This window comes from Pseudopipra pipra, chromosome 5 (genome assembly GCF_036250125.1).
Source record: "Pseudopipra pipra isolate bDixPip1 chromosome 5, bDixPip1.hap1, whole genome shotgun sequence".
NCBI classification, from domain to species: domain Eukaryota; kingdom Metazoa; phylum Chordata; class Aves; order Passeriformes; family Pipridae; genus Pseudopipra; species Pseudopipra pipra.
Window position 1 is genome coordinate 32,615,588 of NC_087553.1, and position 26,470 is coordinate 32,642,057.

A 26,470-nucleotide genomic window follows, 5' to 3' on the forward strand; every position below is an offset into this window, starting at 1 on the left:
TCACCAAAATTTTTCATGGAGGGCAGTATCTCATACTAATTTTTTAAAACATTTGACCTTAAAAGCTAAGAACTTTTATTTTAGTCATGTAAAAGTGCAAAAAGAAAGAAAAACAAAGGTCACATCTTCACTGTTTGCTTCTGATCATTCAAAAGAAGCCTAGTGTTTAACAACCTGAGATCTCATAGACCTACCAGAAAAATGATCTGTTATGAAATCAGAAATGTTGACCTCTACAAATCCAAAATAAAAGCTGAATCTTCAGTAAGGTCAAATAAACATAGTGATTTAAAGGTCCTTTGAAGAGTTTAACATTTTGCATACTGTTCTGAAATATGTACTACTAGCAGCACTAATTATGAATAGGCTAACTGTAACAAATTATGAACCAACACATTTTCAGCAGTCATCATTCAAGTCTCTTTGGAAAGTATTCCTCAAATGCTCAGTCTATTGGAAAGTTTCATTTCTGAGATGTACCTTTGCATATACAGGAAACTATTTATAATAATATTAAAGGTTTTACAAATATTCTTCATTTTATATATTGCTGTCAGCAAAGATCACACATCTAAAGCATAGGTCTACAGAATTTGTGATTAGTGTCATCGAAATTATAGTCCCTTTCCTTGTCTTACATCCTTATCTTCTATATTATAAATACAAATGTTTTTAAAATTTCATGAAAAATTTAATCTTTGAGCAGGATTTTATTTCAAAGTTAAATGAATTCATTGCTGACTGTAACTCTCAAGTATCTGCATTGTCAGATTGTTATAAAACCGCATGAACTTCTCAGTGGTTTTATAACATGGGGATAATGTGTTTTTTCTTTTGTATAACTCATTAGAGATTAAAAAGTCCAAACAAACACTATGATTTAACAGCAGAACAGTTTCTATGTATTTAAGAGTTATGAAAGAGGAGATTTAACCCCAGGACCTCCTCTCTTTTCAAGTCCTCTTGCTCTAGATCCCACACAATTTCCTTCCTCATCTGATTTCACTTATCTCAGCTTACACAAGTTACTTGAAAATATATGTGAAAAACTGTATCATTAAAGGAGTTCTTCTATTTGGATAGTATCATTTCCAACCATAATTACTCAAGAGGAATAAAATAACTGAAGTGTAAGTAGAAGCACAATTTCCATATTAATATTTTCAATTTGTTTACATAGTAAAAAATGAGGTATCTGTGAGAATAGCTGTGATCATGACTTAAGAAATCTTTTTTGGAAATAGTATTTGAATAGGGAATACAGTGAAAACTCTACATTCATTATAAAAAATTCCACTTAATCAAAGTAATCTCTTGCACAATACTTATCTACTGAAATATCAAGATGATATTTTTTGTTGTTTACTTACTAATTTGAGTAACATGGCAGGCTGAGAAATACCGTAATCGATACTGTTACATGGCTTTCATTGTCTTATTGTGAGAAAAAGGCAGGCTATGAATCTGTAATGCATTATTTGATTGGAAACTGCCACCTTCAGCACAGTGTTAGATTCCTTTCATTTACTGTGGAATGAAAACAGGGGCACAATCAATTATTAGGGTGCAGCTAGTACACTGCAAAACAGTATCTTCCATCATGCTTAATTTCCTACTTTAGTCATACAATATCTTTTCCATGTGGACAGCACAAATCTTTCTGAAAATTTCAAACCCCCACAGGATCTGATCCAATGTGCTTTTTGCTTTAAAAGAAAACTATACAGAAAAGAAAGAAAATGATAATCTAATAGTGCTGTGAAAAATAACATACACAGGCACAGACTCTCATAAGAAACTCATTAAAATATATGAATAACAATGTGGTAAAACAGCCAGAAAACTTTTACACATGTATACATTATAGAACATACAAATATTTGTCAAGTAGACAAAATTATATACTAATACGTAATATGTATGTGCATATAAATATTGCATATACATATATAATACATAGGTATACACCTATATGTATAATTTCCCCTCATCTCTACCCTTCTACGGTTTTTTTCATTATACTCCTTTTGAATTGCACTCCACTATTTTGGGAGTGAAAATGACCCAATAGATTTGTAAGAGTTGCTTTTGCCTGATACTTATTTGCCCTATCATTATTATCCTTTTATTACCTTTTTTTCATTGCCGCTAATCCTAATGAATTATTTTCAATTACTTTGGCTGCCCATAACCAAGCTATCTCACTATCCCATGCTTTCCTATAATTATAGAAGAATGCATGATCTTTTTCATAGGTCTGATAAATTTTTACTGGATTGTTTGAGTGTGTGTGTCTTCTACACGAAGAGAGAACTTACAAGCATTTATTTGAACAGACATTTTCCCCTAAAAGAAAATTAAAACAAAACAGCTTTCTTTGCCAGATTCATATTACAGAACAAAGAAACAAAAAAAAAACCCTACTCTGCAATACAAGTGACTAGCCTCCTCTATCCCACACTTGGGATGAATTTAATCAAGATTCTTTTCTTGTATGAGACACATCTGGGGTCTGAGTTCAAAACAGACTAATTAAGCACTTAGCTGTTGTAGGTCAGAACTCTGAAATATTTAAAAAGCAAATCCTTATAGTCATCTGTTTGATTGCTTAAAAATGTCTTTTTTTTTTTTTGTCTTTACAAAATAAAGCATTCCAGACAGAAAAAAAAGTTCCACTCAAGCTCTTCTCTGTGAATATAGGAGACAATTAAATAAAAACAACAAAACTGTCATTTTCAATAAAGATGAGATAAAGCAGCATAAAAGATGATTCACGTTCTCAGATGTAATGTGAATAGGTCCAGTGTCAGGGGAATTCCCCTGACTCCTAACAGCTTGTGTCCTCACGAAGATCTAAACTAAATCCCTATTGCTCTTAATGGAATATTCTCAGGCAGAGAGTATGAGAAGCATGCCTCTGTGCAGACTTGAGGGCAGTCTCAAATCAAGAACCTAGTTTTAAACCCAAAACTTCTGCATACAAAGCAGATATAGTTGATATAGCTGACACAGCTGATTGCTAGAAACACAAAAAACAAACAAAAAAACCAAACGAACAACAACAAAATAAAATCCCAAACCCCCTAAACCACAATAAAATTAAATGTCTTTTTCTTGATTTACGTTTTGTGCAAGGCTATATCTTCCCAATGCATTTTAAGAATGTCAAAGGGAGTAAGTCTCCATAGAAAGACAAGCTAAAGTGTTTCCATCTCCTGAAGGCTGAGAACTGACCACTTCGGTGCCTTAATGGCTTGGGAACACACATACATACCCCATAAGATCTTGACAAGCAGAAGCTTAGAGTGCTGTTGAAGTGAGTCCAGTGTGCACAAGGAAGGCCTCAGCATGATATGACAGCTTAGCAGGGTTACTGAGGACCTGCACTTCATCCTTGCATCCCTCATGTGGCAGTCAAACATTTAAGAAGCTCATGGGTCTAGCACATGAATTTACAGAACTGTTCAGAAACAGGTGAAACCATACATCTTCTAGGAAACAAAAGTTTTGAAGGCCACTAAGACTTTCTGTAAAGACTGCAGGTAAGAGAAGAATAAATAGCATGATCCTTAAGGAAAAAAGTGGGAAAAGCTACAATATCATAGTAAACAGAAAAAAATTCTCTTGTGATTGTTAAATTAACTGTCTACACTGGCTTTGTGTAAGATAAATCTGAGGAAGAGATATATTTACTTTTAAGAATTTGCTGAATAGAAATGGATGACAAACTGCCTGTATCCTTTTTTTTCAAATACAGACACATGAGGGTTTGGCTACAGCACAGCAAGTAGAGGCACAGGGTGTTCACCTGTCTCCAGAGGGAATCAGATCTGGAAAAGAGGTGTTTCTACACTGAGAAGGCACTGAGGGATGAATATTAGCACATGCTAAAGGTTTTGGATTAAACCTTTGCTGCTCAGGAAGAATATCTTAAATTAGGCACAGCATTTTATTTTTAAGTGTAAATTCTCTTTGAGATTGTTATTCCTGAGTTGTGAATTCAGACTCACTTTCACTGGTCTTTTTTTTTTTTTTCAACATGTAAAAGATGTAGCTGACATAAGTTTTGTTTAAATTGAAATTTAGCAAATTACTTCAGCAATCATTTTCCCCCATATTTCCTGAATAGCAGAATACAACAGGTTCTACTATTGCATTGTAATTCTTTATTACCTTAACTGGTTAAAATGTTTCTAGGAAAGAACTCTGTGACCTATGACATACTTTTTGTATAAAGTCAGAACTATATATAATATTAAAAATCAATAATAATAATTATCATCATCCAGTAAAAATAATACATGTTCAATTCCTTTTTAATTTACAATCAGTTTTTCATTTTGACTACTACTATTGTTATCATTATGCAGAATAAATATATTTTATTATATAAATGTTTGTAGCAAACTGGCCTACCAGGTAGAGAGCATGGAAGCAAGAAAAGAAATGGAGAAATCCGCATATTCTTCTCTAACTTCATATTACCCTCAATAATGATTCACTCCAACGTTTTGTAAGGCTTTCACTACCATCTCCAAGAGATATAAATCAGCAATTATTTGCACCCTCATAAGAACAGAATTCTACTGCAAATTTTCAGTTAACTTCATGTCCTGCCCCATGAACTGCACCAGTAACTTGGCACACACAGCTCTGTGGAACTTTCACATCAAAGAATTTGTCTTAACATCGAGTTGGCTCTTTGAAAGGTCCTTTATTTAACCTATAATAGAAGTTTCTTGATGCAAAAGAGTAAGACGGCAAAATAGAGGAAGAAAATAAATAAGTAAGTTTAGAAAACTTTTCACTGCTGCATTAAGATTTAAATAAAATTATAATCGCTGAAAACAGGCAATTTTAACGTGATCTAATTTTGTATTGTTCCACGCAGAAAGATTTCACACGTCAAATACATCAGTTTGCAATAGTCATTGTTGCTTTCGCAAGAGTACCTCTAATTTAAACATATGCTCTGAAATAAACAGAAGATGGGATGCAAATTCCTGTCATTTCAGAGATGAGAGTGTTTTAAGTAAGCACAAAATTAGAATGAACTTCCTGGATCACAAAATGTAGTTCATTATTACAGGTAGCATTTCATGCATTCACTTTCAAAACTGTTCATAGCCTGAGTTTAAAATACCTTTTTTTTCCCTCCCCTCACCAGTCTCCTTTAGAGATAGTATCAAAATATATCGTTCCAGTAGACTGGGCCTTTTACCTCATTTCCAGTCTGAGTATATTTATAATTGTTTTCTCTCTTTTTGCTCTTGTACAAACATTGGCTTTTAGCCTAAATGGTAATATTTCTGCCAGTTTTTATCCTCCTACTGAATATCTTAACAAAGACATGCCCTTTTGACTTGTTTAGCCTCAGATAACAAGCTCTAGCTCTTAGCAGAAGACGCTTCAGCTTTACTTATTCACTCAGCAGAGATTTCACATAACTGTTTTGGTTTGAATTTATTGATCTTGGACATAGGCAATCAAAATAAGCAATATTCCAGATGAGCATCACCAGTGTCTTTATTTCTACTGGAGTTAACTTTTCAACACAGTTATCTCATTATCTGGCTAAATGAACTCACTAATTTATAATCATGCTGTTATGTAGGACAGCCAGTACAATTTCTTTGCAAAATTGTAGCTTTCAACAGAAGTGTTGATACCAGTAGAAGAGCTGTGATGACCCACCCTTAAGGGGAAGTGTGCATCACTTGATATTATCTATTATTGAATTTCATCCCATTTCTACTAATCCAGTTGTAACAAGAGATTTTTATACAACACCCTACCTTGTATTGACAATGCTTATATATTTATATTGTCACCAAATACAATCAGCATTTTTAGTGTATTTCTACCAGAGCCGTGCCTGACATTATTAAAGAAGTTCAGTACTAAGTTATTTTAGGAACATCACTAGTAACTACTGTGATATCAGATATTGCAGAACTGTCTGCTGCTCTTTCCCTTTTGCAAAGCTTTTATCCATCTACCAATAATTCCTCCAATTCTTGTCATTTGTACTTTAACTATTAGTTTCTCCTGAGCTGAATTTTAGAAAGATGATATCAACTGTTTTCTTTATCTGTTAAATCAACTATAAAATAGCATCTCAATCTACATAGATTGAGAACATTATGGTATTTTACTTCCACCTTTCTCTATATTTATCCTATCCTTTTAATTGTCTTAGTATATCTGTGTATAAAATCCGCCTTTTGCAGAATGAGACATGGATAACAGCCATTTAATTCCGCTTAATTCAAAATAAATCCATCTGAGTTTGTTTTTTGTTTTTGTTTTTAATGAAAAACTAGTTTTGGTTTGGTTTGTTTTTTTTGGTTTTTTTTTTTTTTTGTGTCATTATTTTTACAGCCATAACCTCTCAAACACTCCACTGCTTATCAAAACTAATTTTAATGAATGCCACCTTCTGCAGGTTCACAGCCTATCTACCTAAAAACTGGCTGGTCAGCATGCACACAAATATCCAGGTCCTACCATATCCTTAGCATTTGTCCTCTAGTCTGTATCTGCAAAGTCAAAGTTTCCCAAGCATTTCTCTGTCCAAAAACATTACAGACAAAATCTTCATCTATATTTATACAACCAAAACTGGAGCTACAATAGATAATTGTTTATTCTATGTTACTCCAAACAAAACTTTTCTACTTTTTTTCTCTAATGATTTTGAAGTTAAGAATAATATTTTTTATGGCATGGGTCAGACCAAAAGTCAATTTCGCTTGCTGTGGAGTCTCTGACTGTTTCTACTGCCAAATGGTTAGGGGAAGAGTTTAGGAATCATGCAAATAACACGGCAGTTTTTCTCTTGGTGCATCCTACCAGGTTTTGGGAATTTGCACGAGTGTCTTCCTAAATCAAAAGTTGCATCATATTTCATAGATCTTCACTTTCATGAATGTCGCTATTTGGTTCTTAGGACCTTTTAACCGCAGCATCTTGCAATGAACAACAATTTAATTTTGTGCTCTGTGAAGATCTTATTTTTACCAACAAAATTTTCATCCATTTAAATCATTCAGACTGGTACTAAGAGAAATAAAGAAACGTCATTTCTGGTTCACCTTTACTGTAAATTGCATGATTCTTCCCTGGAAAATCCTTCCATAAGTAATGCTTGACCTTTGTGATACCTTTGCATTAATTTAGACACTGTTATCCTTCTCTGTACCTTTTACAATTCTAACATGTATGTCTGGACTTCGCCCCTGTGGTATCTGTCACGGCAAAATGTCTCACCCTGGCTCTGCTGAAGTAGTTGGCCAGCAGTCCTCTTCTCACTGGGACATGGCTGCTGAAGAGTCTGAAGCAGGCAATATGTCAAAGGGGTGATCTGCCTCTGAATAGTATGATCATCTGCAAATGGGAATGCTGAGAACAATTATTTTCTTCCATTTAGTTAGAATTTCCCCTGCTGCAGCTTGTGTCTATTATCTTAAGCATTATTTGCTTCTGTGCAAATACCTCCACAGAGTTGAAGATGGCAGTAAGAAGCCCCCATAACCTTGTCTCTTCAGGCAAAACAGAACAAGCTGCTTCAGCCTCTCTTCACACCTCAAATGCTACAGCCCCCAAACACCTTGGGTACACCATGGTATTCCTTTTAAGAGCTACCACACCAAATGAAACCATAGTCTATGTCTATGTAACCCACTTTCAGATACTGAAGGTGAATGCTTAGAAAAAGTGAAAAGCAAGTTGAAGTGACACTGATCCAGCGTATACTCAAGCATCCAGTACTCTGTGGAATAAACACGTCTTGACACACTGATTGTACCTTTGTACCCAAAAGTCTTGGATTTATGTTTTTTATTCCTCTTAACGCTTTCCAGTCATGTTGTTCCTGCAATACTCCAAACACAGTCTTCACAGCACTTTAACTATGTGGTGCAATTCTATGTACAGGTGCTTCAGGATTTATGCACAGTCATGCTGAATTAAAATTAAAAATTTGTGATTATGAGATTTGACAGTAACATTTAAAAGCAAATTACTAATTTTCCTTTAATTATGCAGTTGCAGATAAGCAATAAATCCTTAAGAAAAAAGTCACAGGCCTGGAGAACTGTTAACAAGCAATATCATGAAGATTGTCATATTTCAGTAGAATTAAGAAGCTTTCTAAGACACTAGATGCTTTATTGCTAGTTCCAAACATACAATGAAAATGCCATTTTTATTTATTTCCCAGTTTAGATCATCACATTCTTCCATGATGACAAATTTCTCAGGCCAGAGGCCACATCTTCCAGTGATGTTATCAAAAGCATTGCAATTTATCCTGTCACATATAGAACAGGAGTTGGATTGCTGCTTAAGATTTATAGTTATTGGCCTAAGCTGTACCAAAGCTGTTACTAGGACTATGAGGATGACATTCTGCAACTTGCTGAATGTAGGACAGAAATACAGAACAACAGCAGCTAATTTCATCCTTATCTGTAGATTGATATAAACATGATCTGGAAATCTTGTTCTAGTTTAGCCTGTTGACTGAACGCTCTGCTTCTCTTTTTAACAAGAGAGTTACCAAGAGGTCAAGTACGAAGATAACAGCCTTCACCTCTGAAGTGATAATGAACAGCAGATGAACAACAGTCTGTACAGTTGCTGTCCCTGGAAGCAGAAACTCCTACCTTTTCAACATCCTGTCAGATTACGAGCAATAAAGAAATCCGGTGTTAGGACACAACAGCAAAATTCAGTCACACATGGTGTTATGCTCTCTATATTACACAACTATATTGATTTATTTATGTAAGTCTCTACTGTTAGCTGATCATTTGTGTGATCTATGCAACTGCTTCACAATAGGTAATAACCTGAAGCAGTAACTTGGTCATCACTGCTTGTATGAATTTTTCTGCATTGCTGTTCCAAATAACAATAGTTTTGAATAATAAACAACAATGAGCACTTTTCATAGTGAATGTTGAAATAATTGTGTTCCGGTTCTTTAGCAAAGTCTTACATTTGCAATTTATATACTTATATACTTTATTCATATGTATTTTAATCAAAAGCAAAGAGCAGAACACTGAAGATGCTTATTAGTTGTATATAAATACTTTAAAACCTTCAACTAACTCCTCTTTTCACCCTTCTGTCCCGGAACACTTGCAGTGTAAGAAAGTATCACTGCCACAGAAACAAAAAAAGAGAACAAACAAAAGACAACCTAAAGATATTAAAAAAATACAGAGACTGTGCTACTGAAATTCAATCTCACCTTCATTCCCTTTATATAATTTTATTTAGTGCTGAACAAGAAACAGTATAGTAGTAAAAACAACCATGTAGCATGGTTTTTAGACTCTGAAGTTGCTTTATTTCCTCATCAGCTAGAAGGCTTAGGACATCCAGATATGAAACAGCCTAAGATAACAGTATTTGTTATTTTGTTATTAACTTTTTAAAACAAAACCGCCTAGATGTCTTCTTGCATTTCAGTTGCTTTCTGCTTTATGTATTTTTTCTTTTTCTACAGTCACTGTGTGTATTGTGTTTGCAAGCTCAAGGATTATCTGTCAATTTTGTACTCAGAATTTTTCTAAAAAGCTGTTATTTAGGGGAAAAGGTCTTACAGTCAACAAAAAAATCAAAAGATAAAAGGAAGTCAATGGAAAGAGGGTTCCTTTTTATCACAAGAGAAAACAGTGCAGATAATTAGAAAATCTTTGAAAAATTCTTTTGCAGCATTTTAATTTCTGAATCTTTATAATTTCAGTGGTGCTTTTATCATTGTGCAATACATATATTTTTTATTCCAATCTATATTTTTCATGTATGTTGATCAGAAGGAAAAAACTCTTAAAACTTAATTATGCTTCTTATTTTTGCTTTTCATGAATATTCTAGCCAATTAGCTGTTTTAAACTATCTATTAAGACATCTGAAGGATTACCTCTGGAAAGATAAATTTAAACCTAAATATTTGTACTAAAACTTTGATTATATTCACCCAAGTAAGGGGCAGAAACACAGTGTGACTTATACAAATAATACTTGGCATTATAGATCATACTGTAACTTCATGGAAACCCTCTCATATAAATATATCTAAAGAAGTACTACAGAATTCAGCTTATGTTTTTGCACAGTATTTGCATTTGATGAGATTTAAGCTTTCACATACCTTTCCATTGTCTTTATGTATTTGTTTGTAGCTATTTATTGTGGAAAACTGATAAATGTTTGGAGTTGAAGAAAGCCTAGCATTCCAGATCTGTTTAAAATTTACTCAAGGGGGCAGGAAGGGTATGCAGAAGCTCCCTTTGAACTTCTTTTATCAACAGAGAAAGTACTATATCTTGCAAACTGACAATCATCCATAATGACTGATATTTTTGTAGATGAAATGAGCAGTCCACCCAAACAAACAAGCAAGCCTTGATTATTCACCCCGAGGCTGAGAAGTGATAACAACTAATTCCCTTCTCTATAAGCACCAGCTGTCAGAATCTCATTTGAGCTCTTGGTACTGGGCAGTCGGTGCTATAGACTGATGCTCACGTACAACAGAAGTGCAGGACTGGGTTAAAAATTGTAAAGGTGAATGCATGTTCAAGATGGTATTTTAAAAATCAAGATTTATGACTTCTACTTTTGGTAAGACATCCTGTAATTGTTGTACTTTCCTCCTCCACCTACTCTCATTGTGCGTAGATGAATACACATATAATTAAAAATACCTTGCTATGTCTACTTAAAAAAGCAATACCTTGATAATTACATGTAAGGAACAAACATACATGCTAAATAGGTGTAGGATATCTGAACAGTGTGCTTTATTGCAGTGCTCACTTCTGTTCTATATGGAATCCTTCAAGGCTTCATATTTCCAACAGTTACCGTGTAGAAAAGACAAAGAATTCATAGACTCATATAAAGCTTTTGAGTTGTATCACCCTCCAAAACTATATCAAATACACCGATTTGCCTGCTACATTGACCTACCAGTAAATAAAATTTTGCCAAGTATATATACATTTTTCCACAATGCCAAGGTCTAGTCTAGCATGCAAAGCCCCATCAATCCCAAGTGTTTTGATTTTTCTCTGTTTCTGTCAACATCTGCAAAAGGCTGAGTTCACCCAAGTAAGCATGTAACCTCTAAACTCACTGTAAAGAAAGTCAGTGCTTCTGTATGAATGTTTAGCAAAAGACATTTACAGTTCTGTAAGCACTGGTGAGAACACAAGCTGAACAGGGACCTTTTACTCACTTTTATTGTATCTTTCTTACACTGGTAAAGATGTAGCAGCTAACAGTTGTTTGCATTATGCTGCAGTAATAACATTATATTAATATTTTATTTTAAACAGAACTCCTTAGTTCAGAGTAAATGGTATCCATAAAGTCCAATTCTCTTTCCAGCAGTCTTTTAAAGTATGACTGCCAGGGAAGGTTAAATGTGTTTTTCCAGGATCATTTAGTAGGCCAAGAAAGTTATATAGCTTTTTATGTCATTCCTGTACCAGGATAATTATGCAGAAAGTTCTGTGATTTTTTCTTTTTTTTTTTTTTTTTTTCCAGTTTTGGTTTGGTTTTGTTACTCTTGTTTTTTGTGAGTTGATGTGTGTATGACTTCTTGCTGTTCACGAGAGACATATAACGCACATGCAGAATCACTAATTTGTAGACAGGCACTAGACTGTAGAGAGCAGTTTTTTTCTAAGAATATTAGCTGCATTACCACTTACTCAATGCTATAAAAATAATGTCATATCCATCTAGGATTATTTAAAAAAAGAAGCATTATAATGGATGTAACATAGTAAGCTATGTTATTTTGAACTCGAGCAGGAATATCTTACCTTTTCGTAAACTAGGTTGGAGGTTTGCGGGACAGGTTCTTCTTGCTCAGTTGGAACACTACACAGAATGTTACATTTTTGAAGGGAGAGGAAATGAGGTGAAGGATGGGTGGAAGGTGTTTTCCAGCCTTTCCATTCTCAAGCTTTCTGTCTAAGCAAAGCAGGATTCCTAGGCTGAAAGTCAAAGCATAGTTTTGGTTACACAGCAGTAGCTGAAGCAGTACTTTACAGGAGTAGCAGGTTCTGCTGTACTTCCAGACATTGTGCCAGGCAGAGGTGGATTCCAGAACTTTCAAGAAAAAGCCCAGCCATGTACACTTAGTCAAACTGGGACCCTTCCTGGAGCTCTTGAGCAACCCAAAGTTTGTGAGAGCCTGGGGCGGGCTGCTAACTTCCCAGAATTGTTTTGATCTTCACTGAGTCTTTCCAAAAGAAACTTCAGGAAAGAACAGATGCCTGCATGTTCAGCACAAAGTTCCATACCCTGGAAGAAGGTATGTGAGCAGCTTTTAAATCTAAAGCACAGCTAGGTCTTGCAAAAACCTCATCTGACGAGAGAGGCAGATGGCTGAATGACTGGGCCTGAAGAGCTGCTCTCAGTGCCCCTTGGTCTTGGATTGACCAACAGCTGCAAGGAAAAAAAAGCTGCTGATATGTTGCGATGGACAACCTACAGACATAGTGCCAAAATGTTTCAGGAGCTTTTGCTTTGTGAGCGCTTACTCCTCTTTCAGCAAACTGACTTTTCTCACTGCTTTGCTTTGAAATCCCATTAAACATGAGGTTGCATATCCCCCAAGCCTATGGTTCAGCCAGCTGTGCTAAATGAAGGTTAAGTTACACACCTTACTGTTGTCTGCAATTTAAACACATTTAGGGGGAACTCAGAAACCATACTGTTGTAACTCCCAGAAAACAAAGAACATGTGCATCTGTTGCATCCCACGGGCACAGAACAAACCTGTGCCCCCTTGAGTGGGATCTTCCAAACTTGTCTGCTTCAGTGAGGAAGCCAGTGGGGAATGACAAGCTGGATGAGAAGTCTCTCTAGGTTTTACAGCTATGCAGGTATTATTTCCCAGGTTGAAGCCAAGACCCACTTACCTAAGATTTTAACACGTAATTTTCCTTATAAATATATAGAAATTACTGTTAGGTTCCAAGAATAAGGTTCAGTTCAGCAAGTCTCCACAGCTGAGCATAAATCTAAAACTTCCTACTTCTTTCAGCTAAAGGCTCTGGCAGCACAGGTGTTGCATGTTTTCTTTTCTTTATATAAAACTCTCCATTCACAGCAATCTTCCTCTACATCTACTCCTAGCTTGACTTTATCTCTTCCAGTATTGCCTAATCAAGGTACAAACTGCACTGCACAATGCAACAAATTTTCTGTCCCATTTAATCCTTTGACTCCAATCTCCAACACTTTGTACATGCCTTTTTGTAGGAAAATATTTCCCGGTCTTGACAAGACAAGACTACTTCACTGGCAGCTGATAAAAAACAATAGACAATTAAAAAAAAAAGAGATCTGACCAATCATGTTTTTAACCAGTTGTAATGCAAAGGATAAGATTTTGAAAATAAAGAATACTTGCAATACTTAGAAAATTAGGTCCTAGGATGTTTCACGGGCAAAAGAGATAAAAAAAATTCTATACTCAAAGGTTAACCTACAGATGCATGTTGTCCTTCTGCAATTGCACTACCTGTAAGTATTAAAGTGTCCCAAATATATGCATGCGTATCAAATTAATCCATATGTTTATATGAGTTTCTCTCTCTTTATGCATATACTCACCTGCAAAAGATCCAAAATCTAATCTGACAAATGCATGAGTCTGTACTGAAATTGCATGCACAAACGTGTGTAACACCTAAAATGCTTAGTGCAGCTGTACAGCTAAGTTTGAATAATTTTGTGTATGCATGCAAAGATGACAGAAGACATCTTTTCAGGTTTTTTCAGCAACCACAGCAATTGCATTTTATGGTAAGAGGGGTACAAGTTGTTTTAGTATGCCTGTCCCACTCTCAGAAATTCCTAATTCTTGCGTATTAGTGAAACTGGGAGTTCTGAAAAGGGATGACATTTATAGTGTTCTTGCACCTGATGATGGCAGGGAGGGGAGAAAGGATAAGTTGAACTGGAAGGGGAGAAACACCTGTTGATTATTCTGTTTTACCTGCAAGCAGACAAAAATGAATCTATTCTCTCTTTGATAATTTTCCTATGCACAAATGCTATTTTGACTATTTTTCACAAGTTATGCCACTTCCATTTACTGAACAGTTTTTCTCATGACAGCTTAATTTTAAAATGGCTGACACATCCTAACAGGCTAAATACAACTCAGCACATTGATGTTAGCAAAAATACTTGTTTTTACTAAAATTTCTTTAACAGAGACAAAGGGGAAATAATACCCGGTAACAGACTGAAAGACATCCAGCATCCTTCCATTTACATTCACCTGGTGATTTTAGGTAAACCTGATGGCACTTCTTAGTGTCAATAAATCTAACAGTTCTGGCTAGGCCCTAAAGAGCCACTTGGATGGTCAAGATGAGAGCAGCATGACAGAGGCTCAGATGCAGAAATCAAGAATGGGTCTTTCCTCCCCCCTTCAATTCAGAGACCAAATAAAAATGGTGACAGTAGGATTCTAGGAGCTCTTAATATAGAAGAGGGAAGAATCCTGATCTCCTCTATCAGAAAGTACCTTTTCATACTACTTAGTTCCTGCCATTTTCAAATGAACATTCCTTCATATTGTGCAGAACAATGACTAATCCTTTTGCAAAACAAAGGTTTGCAGGAAGACTTAATATGCAAGTTAAAGTTTCTATAAAGGTCAACATAGCAGCTATTTTAGTTACAAGTATTTGAGTTATTCACAGACAAGTGATTTTCAAGGTGTGGTCAACAGATTCCCGTGAGCACTTCACTACAAAGTAGCACGTCAATTTTTTGTATGATGAACAGTTGCACACCATGCACTTGTTCCTGTCAGCTGCTTGTAAATCATGTTTTGTAAAACCCACTTTTTTCCCCCCCGGTTATTACCATGCAAGCAATTGTTGTGCTAACATTATGAATGATACATAACAAAGAAAAGGTCCATGCAAGGAAGGCCTTTAACCATTTCAGATCCCTCCCACAGAGATAATTATTACATCTTACAGCTGGATTACTGCTTGAAGCAGAAAACTGAGCAAGTATGCAAAGGATTAAGTTCCAGGAGTAGAGTTGTTAAGGAATACTTCCCCATTGTGAAATAAGACGAAACATAAAGAGTAAGTTAGATTTAATGATTAATGAAACCACTAATGAACCCAGCTCTTACACTTCTTTTCTTTTTTTCTTTCTCAGAATTAAGGAAAACATTGGGTTTAGGTAATCGGTAGTATATTTGAAAAAAAAAATATGCATTGCAAAAGAATAAAAGCAACACTGAAACTGCAAAGATATTAATTTCATATAAGAAATTAAAATGATGCATTAGTGAAAAAGTGTAAATGGAAATATTTTAGTAGTCAAAATAAATATTTAATAAAAACCACACACCCAAGACAAAGTATCAAAACAACAAAACTCAGTATTTGAAAGGACACTACCTACATTGCCTTGTGTTAAACATTGCTAAGTTCAGTTGGCTTAATTATTATCACACTTCCTTCAGCAATCATTGCTTATATTAGTGTTGTAAAAAGTCATGAGAATAGAAATTCTGTTTCAGTGGCAGAAATAGTAAAACCAGATAAAACAAGGAAGAATTTACTACACTAAGGAGTCAATCCACAGCCATTGATACAAAGTCAACAAGGACTACTGCATAGCATACTGGTTACTGTACCAAAGTGCATTTATCAGAATTCAATGAACTGGGGAAAAAGTGACAAACCCATCCTTTTTAGTATAATTTTACATGATTGACAGTTGAAGAAAAAAACCACATTTCTTTTAAAAGAAAAAGCTTAGTCTAAAGATGTTAAGAGCACCATAAGATTTCTTATCAGGTAAAAGATTAAAAACCATTAGCATTGTAAGTAAAGAACATCTAAAAAGTTATTATATCATTCCATATTTAGAATGCAACTGAAAGTTTTAGCGTGTTGTTGCATCTTCCTATACTACAGCCAGTGGCATTTTGATGACTTTTTGTTAAGTTCTGGAAACAAATAACACAAAGAAAAACAGTTTTTCTTGTGTAACAGAGGTCTAGAAAAATTTCAACTGATGATGTGTAAACCGAAATGTAGATAATGTTAGTACAAAGAGATCTGTATGGGGGAAAGAAGCAGTGTCTGGCTTATCCTGGTAATTCTCCATTCAGCTCTTCCACTGATTCTTTGAAAGGAGCATTACTTAATATCCCTGACTACCAACGATTTTTAGGAGTGCTATTTCCTCACTTTTAGGGTTCTGCATTGAAGATTATTCTCAACCTTTTATCCTTTGATTCCCATCCATCCCTCCATCATATTTAAAAGTTGCAGTTTTCTCACATAGAGCATTGTAATGTCTTTTGCTGCTTGATAACTGATATGCAGTCAACATTATTTCTATTTTCAAAGCACTGAGAACACTTTCCAATTGGCTTACAAATTAAACAATAATTAAAAATAGTATTCTCCCCTTATTCTTTTGTGACATGATAAAGTCTATTCACCATTTAATATACGTTCAATCTCTTCGAGTCTTTTCAAAGCAGCAACTCTCTTTTTCTCAATGTCTTTGATTTCTTTTGTAGATTTTTTGGGAGTCTCTTTGTCCACACTGTTTTTCTCTGTTAGTTTCTTATTTTTTGAGTGTTCTTTATTGTTATCAACTGCTGATTGGGTGGTTGTCTTCTCATTTTTTACTTCTTTCAAATTCTGAAATGATTTTTTTTTTTCTTCTGCAGCTGCAGTTCCCTCTGATGGAAGTGATGCCTGTTCCACAGCACCGAGCGATGCAATTTTACTTCTAACTATGTTCAGATGACGCTGAATATATTCTTCATGAGGTGCCAGTGCTAGTGTTTCAACCAGACATTTTTCTGCCTTTATTAAGTCTCGTTCTTCAAAATAAACCACACAAAGATTATGCTTTCCTTGTACATTGTTGGGATCCAATTCCAAAATTTTTTCAAAACACATTTTTGCTCCAACGATATCCTTCTTTTGGTTCATAAGGATATCTCCTTTCAAAATCAGACCTTTGGTATGATCAGGGTAGTATCTCAGTAGGTCTTCCAAGACGGGCAAAGCCATCAATTCTTTTGCTGTCTGAGAATAAAGCAGTGCCAAATTGAACAAAGCACTTCGGAAATTTGGCTGTAACCTTATGGCTTTCTTCATCCATGCCTCTGCTTCCGTATCTTTTTTATCATCCATTGCCAGCATACCCAAATTGAAGTATCCATTTGCATCCTGGGGTTCTTCTTTCACATAATGTAACAGTCTTTGTTTAGCTTCAGGTCTAAGCCGAGCATCACCTAAATGATGGAAAAAACATTTAATTCTACATTTATTCTGAAGGACTTTTAGACCAGGCCTGTGAAAGGCTAATCTTTATACAACATAAAATGCAACTGTAAAAGGGAAAGGGTTTAAAATGTTATTTTTTATCATTGCTGTGTAACAGCAAAAATAAATGACATCTACCTTCTTTACAGAATGAAACTATGTACAGTTGATTTGTAGCCAAAGTCAGCATCATTACTCTATTAGCTGTTGAATAGTACTTAGGTTTGGTATAACAGACACAAAAGGTGTCTCTATAAGTTTAAAAAAAGTTATTTTCATGCAGAGTTTAGCAAATGGAATGTAGAGCAGATGTCAGTTCTGACAAACCAGCTCTTACAGAGCCAAACTTTGAGCAGATCTAATTTTATGAAAGACAGACTGAAAAAATTTAGACAGAGATCACATAGGGTGACTCCTAATGTAACCAGGCTAAAATATCTTCTAAACTCAAAACAATAAAATCTGTAACTCCCATATTTTAATTTGCATCAAAGTTTGAAAAAGATATAGTAAAACAATTTTATCTCGATATACCAGGATTGGCTAGATGAGCTTGTGGCCTGTACTATTTTACTGAATAAGCCAGTGAACATATTTTAGTAAAGAATTTCAGTCCCAGACTTACTGAAGGATAAGGAGCTGCTTTCAACTGCCCTCTTTCAACCTCCTGAAACAGTGTTGCACTTTTCAGTATGAAAAATTGAATACTAGATCGTTAATGCTTCTGCTTGTTTGAAGCAACCTGTGCTTCTACAGACAAGGAACAATGCATGTCTTCAACTTACAACATGCGAAGAGATGAAAAATTATCAATTGGCCTCTGTTTCTTAGAGGGAAAACAAATTTTACCAGTTCACTTGCCAAATACTCTTTGGAACAGCCTTAATTCACCAAAGGCTCACACTTACCCTTACCCACAGAGCTAGAAGCTACACTCATGAAAAAAATAAACTCATGAAAATCCAACTGAATTATCTTAATTAGCAGTAGCACAGAGGAACCTACGAATGCATTCACTGTTCTGGAGCTAGACATAAGCCCACAGAAGTCAGCTATATTTCTGAGTCAATAATTAAATCAATCACTATAAATGCAAAACATAGATATTACACATTTTACTAAATATTATTTTTTAAGATTATATAGGCACAATTTTGAAGATGTTTGTGTAACACTACTCTTTATATGTATAAGATGTTATATTGTAAAATTGCACTTGTATTAAAGATGTTGATCAGCTAAGGTGTATGCACACTTTGGACAAATTCTATACACTACAAATTACAAAGCTGTTATAAATATACAGTTTCTTTTTTGATGATGCTATGTACTTCTCCTTTCCAAAAATAAAAAAGTTAATTAAAAAAAAAAATAAATAGTATGGATCCTGTAAATGCAAATATGCAATAATTATAAAAGGGACAATTAACATACCAGATTCCTGCATTAGCAGTGCTGAGTTGAATAACGCCAGTTTATGCGTTGGGTTGAGTTCTAGTGCTCGGTTGAAATTCTTCAGAGCTTCTGCTGGATCTTTCAGTTCAATGTAAACAATTGCCAAGTTGTACCACAGGTCTGCATTGGTTCTGTCTAGTTCTAGAGCTCTAAGGTAAGCTTCCTTAGCTTTCAGAGGTTTGTTCATTTTTAAAAGTAATTCTCCCCTGTTAAAGAATCACATTGAACTTTCAACTTTTATTCAAAACCATATGAAAATAATTGACAGGCTTTTTTAAACGTTTGCCTTCCTATAGACAGTAGATGTGAGATGACAGTGTTTTTTCTACTTTGTTTGTTTTAAACACAAAACAATACAAGATCCTATTTACATAACATTTCTAAAGCTGTCAGGTCTCCGAAGTCTGTATACAACAAATGCATAAGCAGGAAAACAAAAAAAAGTGATCAAGGGCTCCTGATTCAGCTCTTCAATTACACTGCAGCAGCTATAGTTTAGCCATTTTGCACCACCCTAAGTCCCAATGGGATCACAACAAACTAAACAGTGAACAGAAGCCTCAGTAATCATATTCACATTACTCTTAACTCATCATGGCTAGGCTTCGCGAACGAAGATTTGGGACTCTTAACTAAAAAGTACACTAATATCAGCTAAATAGTTAATTCTTGCATTTTCTAGACAATTTTTAACAAAGAAGCATAAAGAAAGTTCCATGATTCAGACTAACCAAAAGTTTTTCAGTTCAAAACTAAACTAGGAGATTGGAAATTTCAGTTAGAGATTCATAAAGAAAGCTAATGGAAGTGTCTTGCTATACAATGTTTGAATACAAAACCTATGTGGAAACATGCCATTTCAAGTAGGAATTTAAAAGAACAGGGTTTTTAGTGAATAACTGATAATTGTCCCAAATCATCATCTCATTTGAAAATGAAGCAAATCCAGCAGCTAATTCAACTGTATGAACTAAATACTGTCCATAACACTGTAAATACAAAAATGTTTATTCAAGAATATATATCTCTAAAATTAGAAAATATACCTGCTGATGTAAGCCTGCTTGAAATCCGGCCTCATACTAATTGCCTGTCGATACAACTGATCTGCTTCTTCAAGGCGAGATTCGTTTGCTCGAATTAAGTTTGCAAGATTGATATAAACATTCAGATGGTTAGGAGCAACTCTTGCTGCATACTTTTTACCTGGAATAATCTGTCAAAGAGAATATATGTACCAAGCACAGATGGGTAAAAGTATGAAAGACGATCAGTATAGAACTCCTCTTCACTCTGCCACATTTGTTTTAGGGTACTACTGGACATTAGTGTGCAGGCTTTTAATGATTACAAAAAGCAATTCCTCTTTCCTGGAAAATCATACCCCAATATAAACAAGAGTATTTTTTATTCTTTATTTGTATGAAGACACAGACGACTTCTATCATATTTAAGGTATCAGGTAACTAAGCTGTGCTACTACCTAACTGGCTCATGCAGATAGCCATTAGAAACCAATCAGACCTTGTAAAACTTCCCCTGTTCAGACAAAAAATATTTCCTACTGCCTAAACTGACATTCTATCAAACATTTTCATTCCTTTTAATAACCCTTCAGCCTAAGGTAAGTGTTTAAGTAAGATTTTACCAGCCACTGATATAGCAAATGAAAAGTAGTCAGGAAAGATTAAAATGCTATGACATTGCAACTGTTGTAGTGTTTATACTTCATCCATTTAGAGTCTTCATACTGATTCACAATATAAACTTCTGAATGCCATGCTTCTAGTCAAGGGGCTGTTGATTTTTGTTGTTAGTCTCATTGTAACCACAGCTTTTGTTACCTTCATACATTCTCCAAAATACTTCTCTGTTTTCCTCCTAAAGAGCTGAACAAGTAACATTTGCTAGCTATAAAAATAACTTAACAAATGGTAAAGGTAACAAAACATGTTTATAAAAGCATGTTAAGGCAACAATTTTTTTGTTGCTGCTCTGGTTACTTTCTCGAACCTACAATAATGTATTTAAGCCTTGTCTTGAGGGCTCAAACTCAGTCACCATCAATGTATTAGCTGTAATTGAAAATAGACCTATTGTCACCAGAAACTGTAGGTGTACATTTTTAGATGCTGCTTTCTTTTACATCCTCTATTTCAGGAAAAAAACCCACAACACAGTATTATCAAAAGTAAATCAAAACAATTTTAACAGAATTCTCAATTAGCATTTTTTAACAGCTATGATTGTATTCTTCTCATAGATCAGTTTTAAAAAAACCCTGACAAACTTTAAAGACTACAGCCACACATAATTACAGGAAAAATACAAAAAATGTATAACGAATATAGGTTCTCTCCTGTGGTGGTAGATAAAGTTATACTGACCTGTGGCATCAATGATTTAGCAATCATATATGATTCTTCAGCTTCTTTAGTTTTGTTTAGGTTCTTGTAAGTTCTTCCTACATTCATGTGGGCACCAATATCATCTGAATAAAGAAAAGAATGAAATCTAAAATACTTCCATGCACTGAGTATCATGAAAATAAACACCTCTGCCTTCAGAGTAGTGTGAAGTACAGGTACTCTGCATAAACCACCACCATCACAAAAAAAAATCCAATTCTATATAATTTTTCATCTTAATTATGAAGCTAATAGGTTAGCCATGAACTAATGAGGGATTATAAAGTTACTCAGGAAACTGTAAAAAGTTTGAGGTCATATCATACTTCCAGGTATCTATCTTTAATTTCTTGCTATAATAGAGGCACATAAATTGAAGGTTATTTATTAGACTTCTAAAAGGAAAAAGGAAAGATGGTCCAGTACTATCTAGAACTTCTTTTGCAACAATATGTAAAATAGATTAAATATGTACTTTGATGTTATCTAGATTTTTTCACTGTCTTACACACCTCCTTAGTTTTAAATAAGAAAATGAAGTAATAAGTAGCCTCCATAAGAAATTACAGTTTAAGTTAACTCAAAAAGAATGTCATCCAAATAATAGTTTTTAATCATAAGTTTTTGCATCTTTTTATAGATAGAAACTTTTTCTGAAGGACTTTTTTAGATTATTTCCAAAAACTATGGACCAATTAATTTATTATATGACATTGTTTGATGCTCAGTTTAAGAAAAACAGATCATTGAGAAGATGTTAATTAAGCTAAGCATATTGAAATACTAGGAGTGCAGAGATGACATTCAATGGTAGTTAGTTAAAGCTTTTACCTGGTTGCACTTGTGTGGCCTGTATGAAAAACTGCAAAGCTCTTTCAAAGTTCTTTTCATTTTCTAATGCATGCCCCACATTGTTCCATAGTTTTGCATTATTCTTATTTACCTAAAACCACAAAAAAAGATATCAATGCATAAGGTATTAAGCAGAAATTACATGGCAATTGATTTTTTCTTATCTATGTCTTAAGACATAAAAATGCACAACAAATGACTGATTTCATGAAGCTTCTATATGTAAAGGATAACAAAACACTACATCCAGAATGATTACATTCAACTTGTTGCTCAACATCAATTTATTTTAGTTATTTGGCCCTAGAAATACCAAATATTTTAACATTCATTGTAATTTTTATAGGATCTTTTACAAACTGTCTTATCATGCCATATGAACTTTAAAGACATTATTCTATGAATCAACCTTTTAGCAGATTTTTGTACTGAAACATATCTTGCTTTGATCCAGACAAGAAAAATTACCATCTATTTCTTGCATGAGAATTCCCATGTGTGCATGACACTGCTTTTAAAGCATTCCCCAAAGCAACTGATTGTATGTCAATACTGTCAACATAGAAATTAATGTGCCAAAATAAGCTTAATTTTTCTCCATTTTTATCATGCTCTACTACAGCTTTATAACAGCAACAAACTTTCCATTATCTTTTCCAAACAGAATACAGTACCTTTAAAGCTGACATAAATAACGTGTACTCCGACTCCCAATCCCAGTTCCTGTGCAGTGTTTTTAAGGCATGAGTGAATAGTACCGCAGCCAAACAAACCCAAGAAATTTTTCTTAGCACGCTATTAAATAAAACAAAGATTTGTTGTAAGCACACAATTCTAATCTTAATGTCTCATGCTGAGGCAAACAAACCAAGAACTACATTTGTGAATGGCGCACTCTAGAGTTTGAAAGGAAATAATGCCTAATTTCAAATTAATTTTGGTTTTTACCTGATGTTTTTGTTATGACTATGTAATTCCCTTAAGAACAAATGCAATTCACATAATAGAATGTAAAAAAAAATATACAAAAATTATACATCTGTTAAAACTTAGCTGTAATTTAAAACAATAAACATGATGGCAAAACGTGAGGTTCTCCAAAACACTATACAAAATTTTAAAAAATAAAAAAAGGAACTAAAATATCATCCCATCCTTTTGTTTCATATCAGACAATTCCACACAGGTTTTTTACTGCACACATTGCCAATCTTCCCCACACTGCAGAATACATCTTAACAGAGAGGTAAGTGGAGACTATGCAATCTTCCATAAACAAATATAATCCTAGTGCTACTGTAATATCTAAATAGGAGAAAGGTTTAATGTCTTTCTAGCGATTTTATTTTTAAAGCTGCAAATTGGGGCAGAAGTCATCCTCTATGGCAAGCTTGTCAGGAATAATCTTGATTTTGTGCAGTTTATTTTTCTGGAGTTTAAACATAACATATAAAACATATGCCTTAACATGCTGATCATTTTGTTTCTGAATTCTAACTTCATTATGAAAAAACATGTCAAACACTCAGTAGCCTTCCTACAATTATAATTTTGTTTTAAGGAAATGTAATTCTCGAGAGGACATACAGTTGTTCAGCATGAACAGCTATTTCTTATACTTGACTTATGCAATGGTTGTTCACACCACTACCTACTTCACAGGGGTTTGCTAAAAACTGAAAGGTTTTTTTCCCCTCCACTTTTTAAGATATACAAAATGCTGTGCAGACTTAGACTACCATGACTGGTTTGAAAAATACTAAAAAAGTGGAACTGTAAAATTGTAAGCGAGAAATTCTTAAACACTAGCAAAGTGATCAATGAGAACTGGCATATACAGTAATCTATATGCCCATCAGGCTTACAAGAAAACCTTTTCTTTCCACATATTTCTAAAGCAAGGAGTCTTCTCTCTCTCATAAGACTTTTTAGAGTGCTGATCCCCAGTATTTTTGTAGTAAATGACACTGCTGCCTGATTTTTCTCCCCAGCCATCTTCTCCTGGTTCCTTGCTTTCTTTCACATCACTTCTATTTTTACTGCCTTGTAGTGGGATTTGTGAGAATACTTTCTCCTCACTCCCACAAGGTATCACTAATTTCTCATTATGCAGGTGCTGTCAGCTTCAGCAGCACCCGTTGGCATAAGTGATACTGCCAGGCCTCAGCTCTTATCATAGCAGACAACACAGGACTGTGAATTGCTGCCTTTCCATTTGTCTGAACTAGCATTAGGATGCCATCAGGGTAATAAGGGTAAAGCATCCAGGTAAGTGGGAGGCTTGTGCAGATCAATGTAGAAGATACCAGAAAAAACAAAAGCATGTGCAAAAAATGCTTTTAGAGCAGAATTGCGTAAGGAGAAATTGTTATCCAAAGAATTCTTTAGTTTAGCAAATACTGAATGGCTCTGATAGCCATTCCTAGCACACCATATCTGAAAATTTAATCAACAAAAGATATTTTAACTTGCTGATGCACATACATTATATTAACTTCAGTCAGTAATCATCAGAATAGAGTATATATTAAATCTGGCCAAGAAATACTTTTTGCCTAATCCTTAAAAATGACTAGGACTTAAACAGAAAATATTTTCTTTTACAGAAAAGAGATGGGTTATACTACTAGGATCATAGGTAAAGTCTATTCTGTAGCAATGTGTAATATAAGGTACACTGCATTCTAAAAGGTTTGGTGCAGGCTGAGGCTCTTTCTATGTATACATGTATGCTTATATATAAAATAAAAAATATATTATGCACTTGTGTGTGTATATAGATATATTTGTATATCTTTTAAATAAATTTTATAACACTGTCAGGATAATCCACCAGTTGCCTAAGAACTTCCTTCTTGTTGTTTGTTCACATAACTGTGAAATGGTTTCTTGGTCATTACTCTGCGGTCATTAAGAACTTGAAACAGAGTAAGAGCTATAATGTAATAAATTCATACTGATAAAAGCTCTAATGGGAAATCTTGTAGTTATAAATGGTTATCTTCTGTGAAAGTAAGAGATGAGTTAAACTAGTTTTAGGTAACGCCACCTTACCTTTTATTTGATAATTTCCTCCATCCATGTGCTACTAAAATGCAGAATCCCATGCTAGGAACATACAACACCCGTTCTGCTACTACGAATCCAACAGGAAAAAACAGGTTTGATGCAGGAATGAATGGTAGCACTATTAAGCAGAGCGCCTAGAAAAGAAATGAAAAAGGCATTGGTAATCAAGATCAGGCAGTGACAAACTGTACCCAGGAAACAAATTACATACTAACTACAAAAATAATCCCAGAAAAACAGACATAGATAGTAGATATTTGGCTGTTTTTCTTTTCAACAGTAAGATCTGTTTTACATGGAGACATCTCTGAATATGGCAAGTAGTAACCTGCAAATGATTCTACTCCTTATTTAAGGGTTTACAAGTCTATTCACTTTTCTATGCTATAGAAAAGAGCAGCTGTATGACAAATCACTAGGATCAAAAGATTAATTTCAAAATAATGTTTTAATAAGAGTTCCAGATACAAAAATAAGACAGTCTAAGAACCTTGGACATTGTGTTTTACAACACTTAAAAATTTTTATCAATCAATATGATGCCTAAAGCAGCTATTTTTACATTACAACAGAGTCTGTTTTAGGTTTCTGTAAGAAATGTGAAGAAATAACATAAAAACCAAAATCAGCCACTGAACATCAGTGTTTAGACAGTGCGTTAAGAGCACCCTAGAATACTTAAAACGACAATGATCTTAAGAACTGCATAACTGCAGGTCTTAGGTTGGTGACAGACTTCTTATCAAAAAGTGTGTTTATTAAAAGGCAGAGAAATCCATCTACTGCAAAGGAAGTGGACATGACCATTTCCTTTATGTCCTGGGTCACTGTTAAATAGCAGCTTTCCAACCTCTGGTCCAAAAAAAGACATGAATAATTATTCCAAAATATCTGGCCTCCAAGTTACAAAAACCTGACAAAACCAAACCTGCAGAAATGGAATGTTTCTTTGAACAAAGAAGAATTTTCTAGAAATTTTCAGTACAACTGGCTGATAGATTTAAGCAAAACTTGAATTCATACCATCAATACTGTCTTGGAGGAATTATCAGGATACCGGAGACTGAAGACAATCAAAGCTCCCAGAAAGCAAAAGAAGGTCAGGGTGGCGACATTTCTAACATCTAACAAAGACTCCACAAGAGGAATAGTTCCCATTGTCCAGTCACAGCATAGTTCTGAGGGGTTGAGAAGAAGCCAAGCATTTACAGGGAGGAGGTAGTTGAAAGTCAGCTGTCTTGCTGGGGATGGACTAACAGCAGCTGGGTTATCAAACCTTAAGCAAAAGAAAGGAGAAAAAGGAGCTTTTAATGAAAAAAGATGTAGTCT

The 26,470-nt window shown here is 34.6% G+C and overlaps 1 protein-coding gene across 8 annotated transcripts in view; it reads right to left on the reverse strand.

Moving 5' to 3' along the window:
- Positions 1-15,137: 15,137 nt before the first annotated feature.
- The window catches only part of TMTC3 (transmembrane O-mannosyltransferase targeting cadherins 3), a 30,292-nt gene continuing 18,959 nt past the window's right edge, over positions 15,138-26,470 (reverse strand). For all 8 annotated transcript variants that reach the window (XM_064655506.1, XM_064655508.1, XM_064655507.1 and 5 more), the window contains exons 8-15: positions 26,165-26,417; positions 25,127-25,275; positions 22,747-22,867; positions 22,052-22,163; positions 21,200-21,303; positions 19,859-20,028; positions 18,792-19,018; positions 15,138-17,326 (exon numbers count right to left, since the gene is read on the reverse strand). In XM_064655506.1, coding sequence (XP_064511576.1) covers positions 16,512-17,326; positions 18,792-19,018; positions 19,859-20,028; positions 21,200-21,303; positions 22,052-22,163; positions 22,747-22,867; positions 25,127-25,275; positions 26,165-26,417 — 1,951 coding nt within the window. In that variant the 3' untranslated portion in view covers positions 15,138-16,511. The remainder of the gene's footprint in view (positions 17,327-18,791; positions 19,019-19,858; positions 20,029-21,199; positions 21,304-22,051; positions 22,164-22,746; positions 22,868-25,126; positions 25,276-26,164; positions 26,418-26,470) is intronic.